At 31.2% G+C, this 12,679-nt stretch overlaps 2 protein-coding genes across 2 annotated transcripts; one reads left to right on the top strand and one right to left on the bottom strand.

The window, feature by feature from the left end:
• The first annotated feature begins 7,665 nt into the window (after positions 1 to 7,665).
• LOC130453370 (DNA polymerase delta subunit 3) lies at positions 7,666 to 11,254 on the top strand. Its single transcript, XM_056793077.1, has 7 exons — positions 7,666 to 8,042; positions 8,948 to 9,097; positions 9,151 to 9,461; positions 9,534 to 9,693; positions 10,266 to 10,740; positions 10,800 to 10,946; positions 10,999 to 11,254. The coding sequence occupies exons 2-7, from the start codon at positions 9,029 to 9,031 to the stop codon at positions 11,211 to 11,213; spliced, it is 1,377 nt and encodes a 458-aa protein (XP_056649055.1). The 5' UTR covers positions 7,666 to 8,042; positions 8,948 to 9,028; the 3' UTR covers positions 11,214 to 11,254.
• A 687-nt stretch (positions 11,255 to 11,941) lies between these two features.
• On the bottom strand, positions 11,942 to 12,678 carry LOC130440510 (uncharacterized). Its single transcript, XM_056773732.1, has 2 exons — positions 12,435 to 12,678; positions 11,942 to 12,383 (listed from the first exon to the last, which is right to left on the bottom strand). The coding sequence occupies exons 1-2, from the start codon at positions 12,624 to 12,626 to the stop codon at positions 11,988 to 11,990; spliced, it is 588 nt and encodes a 195-aa protein (XP_056629710.1). The 5' UTR covers positions 12,627 to 12,678; the 3' UTR covers positions 11,942 to 11,987.
• Position 12,679: the final 1 nt, after the last annotated feature.

The raw sequence follows: 12,679 nt of genomic DNA, 5'->3' as shown, positions 1-12,679 counted from the left end.
TATAGACTTACAGCTGGGTATCTCGAATTCCGAGATTTTTACCTAATTTAAGCTTAAATGACTGGACTATTATAGTATACGGTATATTCCATAAATATAACTAAAATAAATTAATAAAAAAATGTCTTTTAGACAGTAGCGTAGCAACTCGGGGTACAAGGGTTTGATATAACACCACTACCTGATATACCACCTGTATAAAGGATTACTCTATATCTCTACGGATATTAAGGAACGAAAAAACTATTGTGGAGATTTGGGAGTCGTTACTCATTTTATTCACCACGACTTTTCATAAAAGTACTTGTAGACGAATACTTTAGAGTGTTTTTAGTGATACTCGGCCCAAAACTTGTCCATGTTGATATTGAATAACAATAAATTGTCGTTTGTCTTTTTACATGTCTAATTTCCAAATTTCCGATACTACATCACGAATTTTTTCAATTGATTCTTTAACCAAGCGTCTAATAAATCACTCTATACTCTAGGAGTCGGGAATTTTTGGTAATTATGAGCCAGCTGGACTGATGTCGAAAATCGCGTTATCCACTCGAAACAATATATTGAACCTCCCTCGTAATTGCACTATGGCGGGCTCACGTATCTATGGTTGCCTAAATAAGGCGCTCTGACGTCGCCTGCGGCCTGTTTCACGAAAGTCACAAGTTACATATACACTGGTGTAGAGTTACAATTACACTGAGTTACAGGCGTTTCACGAACACAAAGTTACTAGTACAATTCCACAGAACTATGCCAAGAGGTGGATAACTTTGATAATTCTCATAATTATTTCAATTTCTCTCCCTTTCTTTGCATTACTGGTTCTTTTATTCAAAACGTGGGAATCTTCCGATGAAGAATTTGTTGAAGTATATGGAAGACGTCAAATATCCCAAAGATAAAAACGTAGAACATTCAGAGTAAGATCAAATGTGGTTTTCGTTAGTACATATGAATTTAATGAGATATTTCGAATGACTTCTATCAAAATGGAGATATTGGCCACAGACTGCCGCGTGAGGCACTGCCTGAAAGAGTTGTCCTTTGTACAGCTCTTCACTGGTTAGGGAATGGCGGTTAGTACCACGGGGTTGCTGATATGCAGGTCGTTGCACCAAATTGTACAAACTGTTAACGATATTAAATTCCATGAAGTTGTTGATTGGCCGAATGACATTGGTAATGTTGTTTTCAACACTTACAGGATAGCAGGAATGCCGTCAGTAGTGGGATGTCTAGATGGACACTCATTAAAATAAATGCCCCATCTATAAAAGAAACAGCAGTATGTGGAAAGACATGGAGACGACTCCATAAATGTAATGGCTGAGTGTGGTCCAGACTTCAGATTTCACTACTTTAGTGCGCGATGGCCAGCTGTAATTGTGTGAAAAATAAGTTACAGTTGTGACTTTTTTCTACACTTGTTAAAAACGTTCGTGAAACGCCTGTACTTGTAGAGCTGCAGTGAATATGTAACTTGTAACTTCGTGAAACAGGTATTGACAGCGATTTTGGAATTCCCCTCGAGCTTTTAAGGTATCATTATACAAAATTTTTAAAGTGACGCTTTTGTTTTATTAATTTAAGAAGTGTGATTAAGGTAAATAATCGAATAACATGTTATATGCTTCATATTAGTTTTTAGGTATTGTAAGTCGTATTTTAAACGTTTTGTATACTCGTTTAAAACACATAAACAGGCGTTTTTTCACGAATTCAAGAAATTTCAACCGGGAAATTGTGAAAACCGGGAGAAAGACGGGAATTTGATTTTCAATTTTCACTAGTATAAACATTCGAAAAGTAAATGATTAAATTTTTGGTATTTATACACTTTCACGGTCACCTGGTTTTTTGGCTTTAGAAAATCGAAAAATGGATGGATTTTAATGATCTTGGTCTCAAAATGTTCCATTTTACGGCGGATTTATAAAAAAAAAAGTTTTTCTACTATTTAAGGTTTAAAACTATTAAAAACCGCAAATTCGGCCACAACCCCCGTGTTTTTCATAAATTCGTCTTAAAATGGAACATTTTGAGACCAAGATCATTAAAATCCATCCATTTTTCGATTTTCTAGAGCCAACCTAACCTAACCTAACCTAACCTTACCAAAAAATCAGGTGGCCGCGAAAGTGTATAATTATCATAATTTTTTATAAAGGATTATTTTGCAAAACCGTTTTTTTTACGATTTAAAACAGTAAAACTGTGAGAAATTTTCATTCCGGCTATTTCTTTTAATTTTTTTTATAAATCCGCCGTAAAATGGAACATTTTGAGACCAAGATCATTAAAATCCATCCATTTTTCGATTTTCTAGAGCCAACCTAACCTAACCTTACCAAAAAATCAGGTGGCCGCGAAAGTGTATAATTATCATAATTTTTTATAAAGGATTATTTTGCAAAACCGTTTTTTTTACGATTTAAAACAGTAAAACTGTGAGAAATTTTCATTCCGGCTATTTCTTTTATTTTTTTTTATAAATCCGCCGTAAAATGGAACATTTTGAGACCAAGATCATTAAAATCCATCCATTTTTCGATTTTCTAGAGCCAAAAAACCAGGTGACCGTGAAAGTGTATAATTACCAAATTTTCAACCAGTCCTCGTAAATTTTGAACTGTGTTACCTTATAATCTTTGGTAGCACCCGAGGCGGAATACGTGGCTATAAATTTATTTCACTTGTTCCACAGTGAGTAACTAATCCTGTTATGCGGATGAAATGCTATTATCGGCTAGGTCAAAGGTTACTTTTATTCAGACTACTTGTTACTTTCAGGAAATGGAATTTTCTATGCTCGATACAATCTATAAATAATTATACACCCACAAAATCAGAATCAATAAATCTTTGCTCCAATTACTGATGAAAAGAGATTTTTTCTTATTATGATATTATCATTAATCTCTTTATATTTATATTTTTTGTTTTGTCAAATTTGACCTAAAAATTTGACCTATTTCTCTTAAAAGTTTCACGATATCTGCTTCGACTTAATTCGTGTCTAAAAATCTTTCTTTTCAATGATTTTCTATTTGAAATTATTGTTTTCCTGTAGTTTTGCTGTTTAAAAATTATCACATCACAAAATGCACCGATCCATGTTTAAAATTACAGTAAAAACACAAAGAAAAAAGACAAACATGTAACCACATGTTCGCGAGATCAAATTACCGATTTAGGCGTCTCTCTCATTCTCTGTCTTCTTCTTCCCCGCCGCTCATAACTCCCTCTCGTGTCAGTGAACATACCACAGCCACAGCATAGCTCCAAGCCATTTATGTTCGGAATGATGTACCTAACCTAACCTAACCTAACCAATATGTTGTTTTTTGTTGTTTTTCACGACAAATGTTGACAGAGCTAGTCATAAATACCAATGAGACGTACTCTCATGATGTTAGAGGTTGCTTCCGACTCCATCTGCAGAAGACCAGAGAGAAAAACGTTCCTGTCTGGTCAGAAAACTCAAAAAAGCAAAATTTTAAGAAGACTATACATTTACCTGTCACTTTTCGGAACGGGAACGCACTCACAGTCATCCATCTTGGTTCTGTAATGCCAACTACTTGATCTAAAAATACCTACTGATGATAATTGGTAAAAAGTGATTTTCAAAGGAAATTGTCTGAACATTATGTTTTGACAGCTCTAGAAAAAAATTATGTCGTGCGATTTTTCTAATTTTGTGATTTTCTGAACGAGGCAAAAAATTCTGAGCAAACACGATTTTTTCCACCTTGCAGTGGTTGTTTAGCTGAAATTCCTGGACTATATTGAATAAATTGACCTGATATTTATATAAGTTGGCCAATTATCGCGTATAAGTGCAATTTTTCGTGAATCGCGTACTAAAATAAGCTCTAACCTTAAATAACTAACTATAACTATCTATTAATGACAAAATAAAAAGATCACCCTGTATTTTTTAAAGATGATTTCATCGAGTTAAGTAATTTTGTTGAAAAGTGTGATTTAATTAAAATTATGTTACATAGTTAAGAGAAAGCAGATGCAATTCTAAGTTGTGATGATATGTATGTTTACTCTGTATAACTGTTACTCAATTCGAACTGATGATTGGAACAGGAAATAATACGCTAAGGCAACAGCCTCATGATATTAGAAGACATTAATTTTTTTATAACATAAATTATCAAATAAACTGGTCGAAACCGATCTGTTTTACAGAACAGTTTGTAAAACCAAGTTTATAATCTTCAGATTTATTATACAGAGTGTAAAAGCCAAATTAATTCGGTTTCTGTACATACAAGGGTTATCTGAGAAGTTTCCGTTAGCAAAATAAGAAGAAATATATTTAGGCGTACGTTGAGACTTTCTCACCAAAATTTTGGGCGCTTAGTTTCTATTTGACAATCTTATGAGTGAGTTTACTGTATAATTATACATATAAAAGCTAATCATAAGTGATTTTCTATCAGGGAAACTTATCTTCTCACACTTCCGTGGCTAAATTTACTAATTTCACTTCAAATTTGATGGTTCCCAGCTGTGTCCTAACCTCAAAGTTTCACTTGCAGGAGAAAAAGACTTTATTACGCCCATTCTGAGGAGAAAGACGGCAATTATAATTTGGAATTGTTGAAAAAGTTAATACATCGCATGACTAAGTGATAGAATACAATCAAAAACAAAAATATTAGGTAAAATGTAATCAAATACGAAAACACTATGAATGTCAACGAAATAGATGTTCTAAATGTTCACCGAGAACGTCTTGGCAATATTCAAATCTTAAATTGTCTGCCTTCTGACCTTATTTAATATATCAGACGTGATCTACCTAATCGCAACCGTTATTTCTTTTTAAAAGTCATTCAGGTAATCCCATTGTATATCTTACTCACAAATCAGTCAGAGAATCTGCGCAGGCGCAGGTCGATATCCTTTGTGTGGTTTAAAAAGAGATAGAAACAGAAAAATATACTATATAAGAATCATCTAAATTTCGAAGTTACCTTGTATATTCTGGAGACATTATTTAATTTATTGTTCTAGAATAGAATTCTAGAAATATATCTTTATCTGTGTGAATAACCGACGAAAACAATGCCCTGTATATAAATTACTATTTGATATTTTAAAAAATGTAGGAAATTTTATTCTCATGATCAAAATTTATTAATTATAGAAATAAAATTAATTTTTTTCAGTAGTTTTTCTTTCCAACCGTCACATTAACCTACATTTTCATTGATTCTGAATAATTTAGAGTCGTTCCCTTTTTCGTTGAAGTTGCACTAATCATAAATTTTGCATTACGCCTAACTAGTTCCTATAACATACTAAACATGTAGGCCGTTTTCAAATGGAAAAATAAACAATCAACTGCATCTAAGCAACTGGACCTTATAAAAGGAAAAATATTCTTAAAACACTATTTTTGGCGAAGGCGTTTTGTAAACTCACAGTCTAGCGCAAGAGTATTATCAGGAAAGTATGTGTACTGAAGTTAGACTGTTATTGGTCCGATTTATTTTCAGACTGATAGTAGATAAAATGAGTTGGCGTAATTGTGTATTGAATGTGTAACGTTTACAATAAAATCAGAGCCGACTCTTCTTCTTTTTCGTTTCTAATAGTACACTTAATAACTACCTTAGGCACACTTTGAATAAGTCATTGAGTTCTCATTTATTTTGAATTATGGAAATGAAGAAGAAAAAATATGATTTTAATCTTAAGATTGCGAACGAGAAATAAATGTATTCTAGATTGAAAAATATACTAAAAAGTAGAGTATATAAAAACACAAAATATATCATAATATCGCTAGGAGATGAAATAGATCAGATACCAGAATATAAAAATTTTGCTTGACATCTTGTAACAGTATCTGCGTGGTTGCCAGCTTTCCAAAATTAGAAGTGCTGTTAAGTTAATTTCGCTAAAATGCTTCTTTATATCAGCTGATCTGACTGTCATTCCAGCATAAAGTTACTTTTAACGATAGAGAGAGCGATATGTAAGTACGATTGTACTATTGAAAGAGAGATAAAGTGCATTGATTTACCATCCTTTACCTCCCTCTAATCATAAATAAAATCAAAACTTGTTATTCTCCTCCCTTGTCGTTCTTGAAACTTCGACGTCATTTCGATCCAATCAGAATAGAAAGACATACGGATTAGTGTACCTATCTATCTCTTTCATTTCCTCTTGAAAAGGGTCCCATTTCTCTCTATCTCCCTCCCTCTCTCTCTTTCTCTATAAATTTCAGAGGTTTTTGGTAATTATGATCGGAATAATCTGATAATGATCTGATTGTAAAGTTCATTATCGTTCCATGGTAATAATTGGATCATGACCACATGGTAGGATCATTTCTACCCTATTATTCACGTGAGTAGAGGGTAGTAAGTAAAAGGGCGACATCATTCGAACTCAAAAATGATATTTCTTAGTGAGATATATGCATCAATGAAAATTATTTTTATCGATTGTCTGTATTACTCGCCCTTTAATGTTTACACTGTATTTAATAATAAATTGGTTTTGCTGATTACATACTTATTTTAATGAACCTAACCTAGATTTTAATATGACCCTAACTGTTGATTGATCTACATATTTAATCTCGAGGCAAAAATACCACATTTAACTGCAACGAGTAATTAATCCATTGAAAATTTCGTTTCCAATCATTTTATGTGAAATTTTGTAGTCAAATCAGAATTTCAATGTCAAATGTGGTCAAGTATTTCCATTGTAGTTCTATCGTGAACTCAGAAAACCAATAAATTCGCGTTTAATCATTCTCATATATACAACAATAACGTATATTCTTAATCCTCATTGTATTGTACATACTGAGAATTACTTTTTATGGGTATTTTACTTATTATTCCTACTAACAATCAATCCCATCACATTCATATCTGATCATTCATGCACGATTACAATTATATGATAATTTCTATACCAGTATGCTAAATAACGTAAATATATAATAAGAATTACTAAATTATACATATTTTCAATCATCCTATTAGAATTAATTTATAAAATTATTTTGTGTGGTTCTTCGTTTTTCGATGAGATATTTTCGGGAGCTTAAATATAAAAAAGAAGAAGTAATGTCAGTTTACATTCAACGTTTTTTTAAGAACGTATGTCTAAATGTTTTTGACCTATTTTTTATAAACTTGGAAAGAATTGTAATTAGTTTATTGATTTCCCTTGCAGCTTTCCGTTCAAAATATTGTACGATGTATCATTATATTATTCTTATGAGGTAATAGTTCTGTTATAAGTAGTAAACGGTGTATGTATTTTAAAGCGATTTATCACACAACTCGTTTATTTTTTTAATATAACATGAAATATTCATGTGGGTGTTCTTGTTCCTTAAATCGATTTATCAATGTTGGTACAAATAGAATGCTTGTTTTAGAAAGGATAACTAACAATGTATTTATAATAATAAATAGCTAAAAGTTCATTCTGATAAACTGTGGAAGTGTTATTATTTAATACTAAAAAAGGATTTATTGGAAATATGTGCTTTCAACACACAGATCAAATATTTGAAAAAAAAATGATGTTGAGTTATTTTATTTTCGAATTATCTGAAAAGGAATAATTTTAATAAAGTATACAATGATCATTAATAACATTTATTAAATTAATTACAAACTTAGCACTAAAACAACCTCAAAGAGTCTTTAAATGCGATTTATTAGAGAAAATTAAAAATTCGTTGAATCATTCACCTCCAATGCAAAAACTCGACTTAGTGCGCAAGTGTGAATGCTTCGTAAGCGCTAGAGTCAAATTTCTTTTAATTTTTGATAAAAAACTTGTTCCACTTCCTGATTTGTTTGTATATCTATAATTTCTATAACACGTTGCTTTGCTCATTGAATGTATTCCACAAAACTATCGACAGTATAAAAAATGTAATCATTAAAACAAGAATATACCTACTTATCGTGTGAAAAATGCGAGGTCTACAAGAAATAGTAACCGGACACCGATAAAAAAACCGAGTGTACATTCAGGTAACCGATCAGATTTATTTGTGTTCTATTTGTGGTCAGTTAGTCCACCAAGATTTATATTTGCTTTGTAAGGTTGATGGTTAAGGTAGGACTCGAGAGATTATGCCATTGACATAAACAGTCTGGACGGAGCATAACATCACGTATAGGAATTAATAATGACTAGAAATGTAAATGAATAAGATTGACAATACCAAGGAAGAGATTTCGAAATGCCGTAACGATGTTGCGGAAAACAAAATGTCAACTTATTTGCCGTTCTAACCTCATTTTCTACATATAGACATAGGGGACATATCTTCAATTCCAAAAACTATCTCAACTATTTTATTTTTTGGAGAAAAGTTTATTGAGATTTTTAATGCGAATTTAAATAAATTCTCATATTTTTATTTGGTAAAGATTATAGTTTTTCTAAAGTCACGTTTCCATATATAATGTATAGAGCTTTCAACTTTTTTTTCTAATTCTATATAATGTATAAATTTACTATTTTAATAGTTTGCCCCTGGTATATCGGCAGCATATTTATAGCATTCGTATGATGAATAGCATAGTTATTAAATTAAATATTTTGTTTGCCTAAGACCCTTTATTTTTCATTTTATAATGATTATTAATATCAATATTTGCTAAAATATGGAATTTATTGCAATACGCTTAAAAAAATAATATTGTACGGATCTAAACAAAAAAAACTAAACTTGTTTTAAACTTCAATTGAACTAATTGAGAGCTCTATCAAATTCACTGAACAATCTATTGATTTAATAAATATTATATAAATATCAATATTTAGTAAATATAGTATAAATATTACATTACCAGAATTTGGGCTGTAATAAGATGATGGTAAAAAATTGTAAAAGAAAATAGTAGAAGATCTGACATTTGACAACTTACAGATAGATTCACATTTTGGCGGTGTTTTTATTTTTGTTGATGGTCCTTCTAACATATAATTTAATTACATATTATAAAAAACGATGGATAGTTCGATTGAAGAAAAACATTTTGAAACGTTAGATGAGTACATAAAAGATGATGACAAAATCGTAAGATATAAATCGATCTTAATATTTATGAATATTAATAATATCTTCTGCAGGTTACAGTTCCTTCCTTATCCAGAATTTTAAATATTCCTATAGTCGATTCACAACATATACTGTCAGAATATGTGAAAAAACAACGAAATATTAAATCCGACGAACTCTCTCTCACATATGTTTTAACGGGAACAATTAAAGATAATGGAAAGGCAGTGATTATAGTTAAGGAATCTGATTTAGCGACAAAAAGGACCTCGTTCGATAAAGTTGAAAGTGAAGTGTTATTTAGTGTACAAAAATGCAAAAAAATTGATTTTAATGTATTGTCGTTGGTTGATGATGTGACTGTAGCCAAAAGAGAACCATTGTAAGTTTACATTGATATCCGTATGAATATATTTTATTAGATAGATAGATAGATGAGACGACTCATTTCTAGGCTTGGTTCTATTGTAAGTAAAAACTGTATAAAACGTGCTCTCAAGATAAAAAAACTACCGCCTCCTCAACCAACTACAGTCAAGGGAAAATCTTCACATTTCTTATCTAAAGGTTCTCCAGTGAAACCAGAGAAATCTGCAGTAAAATCTGAGGATAAGGTAAAGACATTTATATTTTTAATCACTACTATTCTGCCAATCTAATTATGAATCAGCTCATCCAGTGTTCTCCCTTTGGTGAATTTATTTCCAGAGGCTTATATAGACAGCAATGTTTGATTTTCATCTCTACTGTCTATTGTAAGATCCTAATAGCATGTAATCCTCATAGAGACTCATTTCCAAACCAAATCTTTCTCATACTTGAATCATAGTGGCTAGGCTTATATTTCCTCCACCTGGAACTGGTATTCATTACTATTCTGCAAAACTAATTATGAGCTAGTTCATCTAGTATTTTATTTCCAGATACTTGTATAGTATGTTTAATTTTCTGCCCCACTGTCCATTGTTAGTTCCCAATATTCATGTACTCCTTTGAGGCTCATTTTAAAACCACATCTTCCTTATACTTGAATAAAATTGCAATTAGTGATTTGGGGTTTCTCCACCTGTGACTGAGTTTTTTAGTTCTCTTTTAGACTATGTTTTATTAAAATCACTTTTATGTGATTTAAAAACTCGTTTTATGATTAACAATCACCAATTTTAAATTTACCAAATTATTTCAGTCCAAAGGAAATGGTATTTTAAATATGTTTGATAAAGCAGCTCCACCGGCGGGTAAATCTACATCAGAGAAAAAGCCCCTGATTGAATGTACAAAAATTAAACAAAAAAATGGTATATCTGCCTTTTTTTCTAAAAGTACCTCAACTAGCAATTCAAGTATAAAAAGCGAGACCAGCATTAAGACAGAAAACTCCACAAGTAATGATGACCAACCTCATGGATTAGAAGAATTAATGGAAGTTGATTTTAAAGAACTTGATGAAGAGGAGAATAAAATCAAAGCAAATGAGAAAGATGTGGGAATAGATAGTACTATCATAGAAAATGATGTTAAAAAAGAAAAGAAGAAAGAATCAAAGAAACATGAAGTTAAAGAGAAGAAAACAAAAAATAAGAGGAGAAGAGATAACAGCGAAGAAAAAAATCTTAAAAAAAGAAAACGGATAATACAAAGAAATGATTCAGAAAGTGATGGTAATTATATAATTTCAGTAGATTGAATTTCCAGTGTTCTGATTAATTGATATTTTCAGATATGTTTGAGAATGACGAGGAAGATGTAATTGAAAAATCTGATGATGAAATAGAAAGAGCTCCTTCACCAGTAAAACCTTTGGCGCCCAAAAACAAAATTAGAAAAGCAGTCGATAAAACATACATGGATGATGAAGGCTTCTTAGGTAAGTTAATTTTATAAAATTAAATTTTTTTTAATAAAAAATTAATTTTAAGTGACAAAAACTGAATATGTTTTCGAATCGGCCCCGGAGGATGACGACGAGGTTCCAATAAAAAAAGAAACGACTGCAAAACCAAAATTTGAGAAGAAAACAAGTGCTTCCTCGGAAACGGATGTTTCTCCTACTAAAAACTCCAAAGGCAAAAAAGGAAAGAAGAACAATTCGCAGAACCAACCAACATTAATGAATTTTTTCAAGAAAAAGTGAAAATTTAATAAAAGAGTTTGAAATATATATTAATACTTGTATAGAAGTTTTTTTGGGATGTTGAAATTTTGGTAGGATCTTGTCAAAAGCACCAGTCAGAACTTCGACATTGGTAGAAACCAACAATTTGAAGGTAGGAGGTTCCATGGTACCTATTTGCTCTGAGACCTTAGGGGAAAAAAGAATTTGTCACGGTGCAGGCTCTTAGAATTTCCTTTAGCATGATTGCTTTTACATCAATGTTCAACAGATCATTGAAGGGAATTCCACAGCTTATGTTTAATGTAAATTGTTGCCAATAATTATCCATGTTTTAAAAAAATTTTTAAAAAAATCTAGTGGCATTTCGTCCGGCCGATTTTCTTAATCTTTTTTGACTACTTGGCATTTATGTCTAGATTTGTCATCAAGCATTCCAAGCCGCTTCTTTTATATAGTTCTAATTGAGGTAAGTTGTTCATTTTAGTTCAAGAACAATCAGTAAATCAACTCATTTCATTTGAGATATAAGTGAATTGGTTGAGTCCGAGGAGGTTTAAATACAAGACATCCAATATGATGGCTGATTTTTTACTGTGTCCTGATAGTTTTTGTATCCCTTCAATGACATAAGAATAGTTTGATTTTATAAAGAAGCTATAATTAACCACATAGTCATGTAGATTAGCCCTTTTCCTTCCTACTCCAATATAAGTTTTATATTTTTCCTTAACAAAGAAAGTAAATCATACAATTTGATAATTTATTCAAATACGATTTAACAATATAGATAAATTACTTAAAATTCACACCTTCATATAATCTTGGTGAAACAGGAGTACCTAAATGTTCGACTATTTCAACTGTAGGCTGTTCATCACCTTCGGCTATTTTATACTTTTCCATTAAACTTGTTTGGTTATAGAATATATTCAATTTAAGATCGGACACATCTTCGCCTTTAGATTTTCCAATTTTTATCAAAATATCTTTCAATAATGGTGGAAAGTTCATAGTTTTTGGTAAAATTTTTTTGTATTCATAAATAGTTGAATTGCGGTATTCCTGTTCTTCAGCTTTCGGTATTAACCGGTAATCTGTTTTGTAACTAATACCTTCAATTAGAATAGGTTCTGGAAAAGTTCTACCTCTAAACGTGTTTTCTACCCACACTTTCACTTTCCTCATATTCTAAAAGAAAACTATATTAAACTATTTTATAAGCTGTACTACGTCACTTACATCCATGGATGGATTTTCGGGGTTAGGTAAAGTCTCTACTTTTAGAATTTTCATGTATGATTTTTCTGGATACTTTTCCAAGTTGCTTCGAACCACTATACGGCCGACTCCAAAATTCTTTAAATTTCCTACTATCTCCCATAATGATTTTCCTTTGAAATATGTTGTCCTACCTATATATTTGTATGGCATTATTGAATATTTATTTAACAATTCTCAAAGGTTATGATAATTCTCTTGTTATT

This window comes from Diorhabda sublineata, chromosome 2 (assembly GCF_026230105.1).
Source record: "Diorhabda sublineata isolate icDioSubl1.1 chromosome 2, icDioSubl1.1, whole genome shotgun sequence".
NCBI classification, from domain to species: Eukaryota; Metazoa; Arthropoda; class Insecta; order Coleoptera; family Chrysomelidae; genus Diorhabda; species Diorhabda sublineata.
This window is presented reverse-complemented; position numbering and strand designations above follow the sequence as displayed.

What these genes read in the sequence shown, in the direction of transcription:
- LOC130453370 (XM_056793077.1), top strand. Translation starts at nt 9,029, where the DNA reads ATGGATAGTTCGATTGAAGAAAAACATTTTGAAACGTTAGATGAGTAC. An exon ending in CAGTAAAATCTGAGGATAAG is followed by an intron (nt 9,694 to 10,265) that starts GTAAAGACATTT and finishes AAATTATTTCAG; the next exon opens with TCCAAAGGAAATGGTATTTT. An exon ending in AAATGATTCAGAAAGTGATG is followed by an intron (nt 10,741 to 10,799) that starts GTAATTATATAA and finishes TGATATTTTCAG; the next exon opens with ATATGTTTGAGAATGACGAG.
- LOC130440510 (XM_056773732.1), bottom strand. Translation starts at nt 12,626, where the DNA reads ATGCCATACAAATATATAGGTAGGACAACATATTTCAAAGGAAAATCA. An exon ending in CCGAAAATCCATCCATGGAT is followed by an intron (nt 12,384 to 12,434) that starts GTAAGTGACGTA and finishes GTTTTCTTTTAG; the next exon opens with AATATGAGGAAAGTGAAAGT.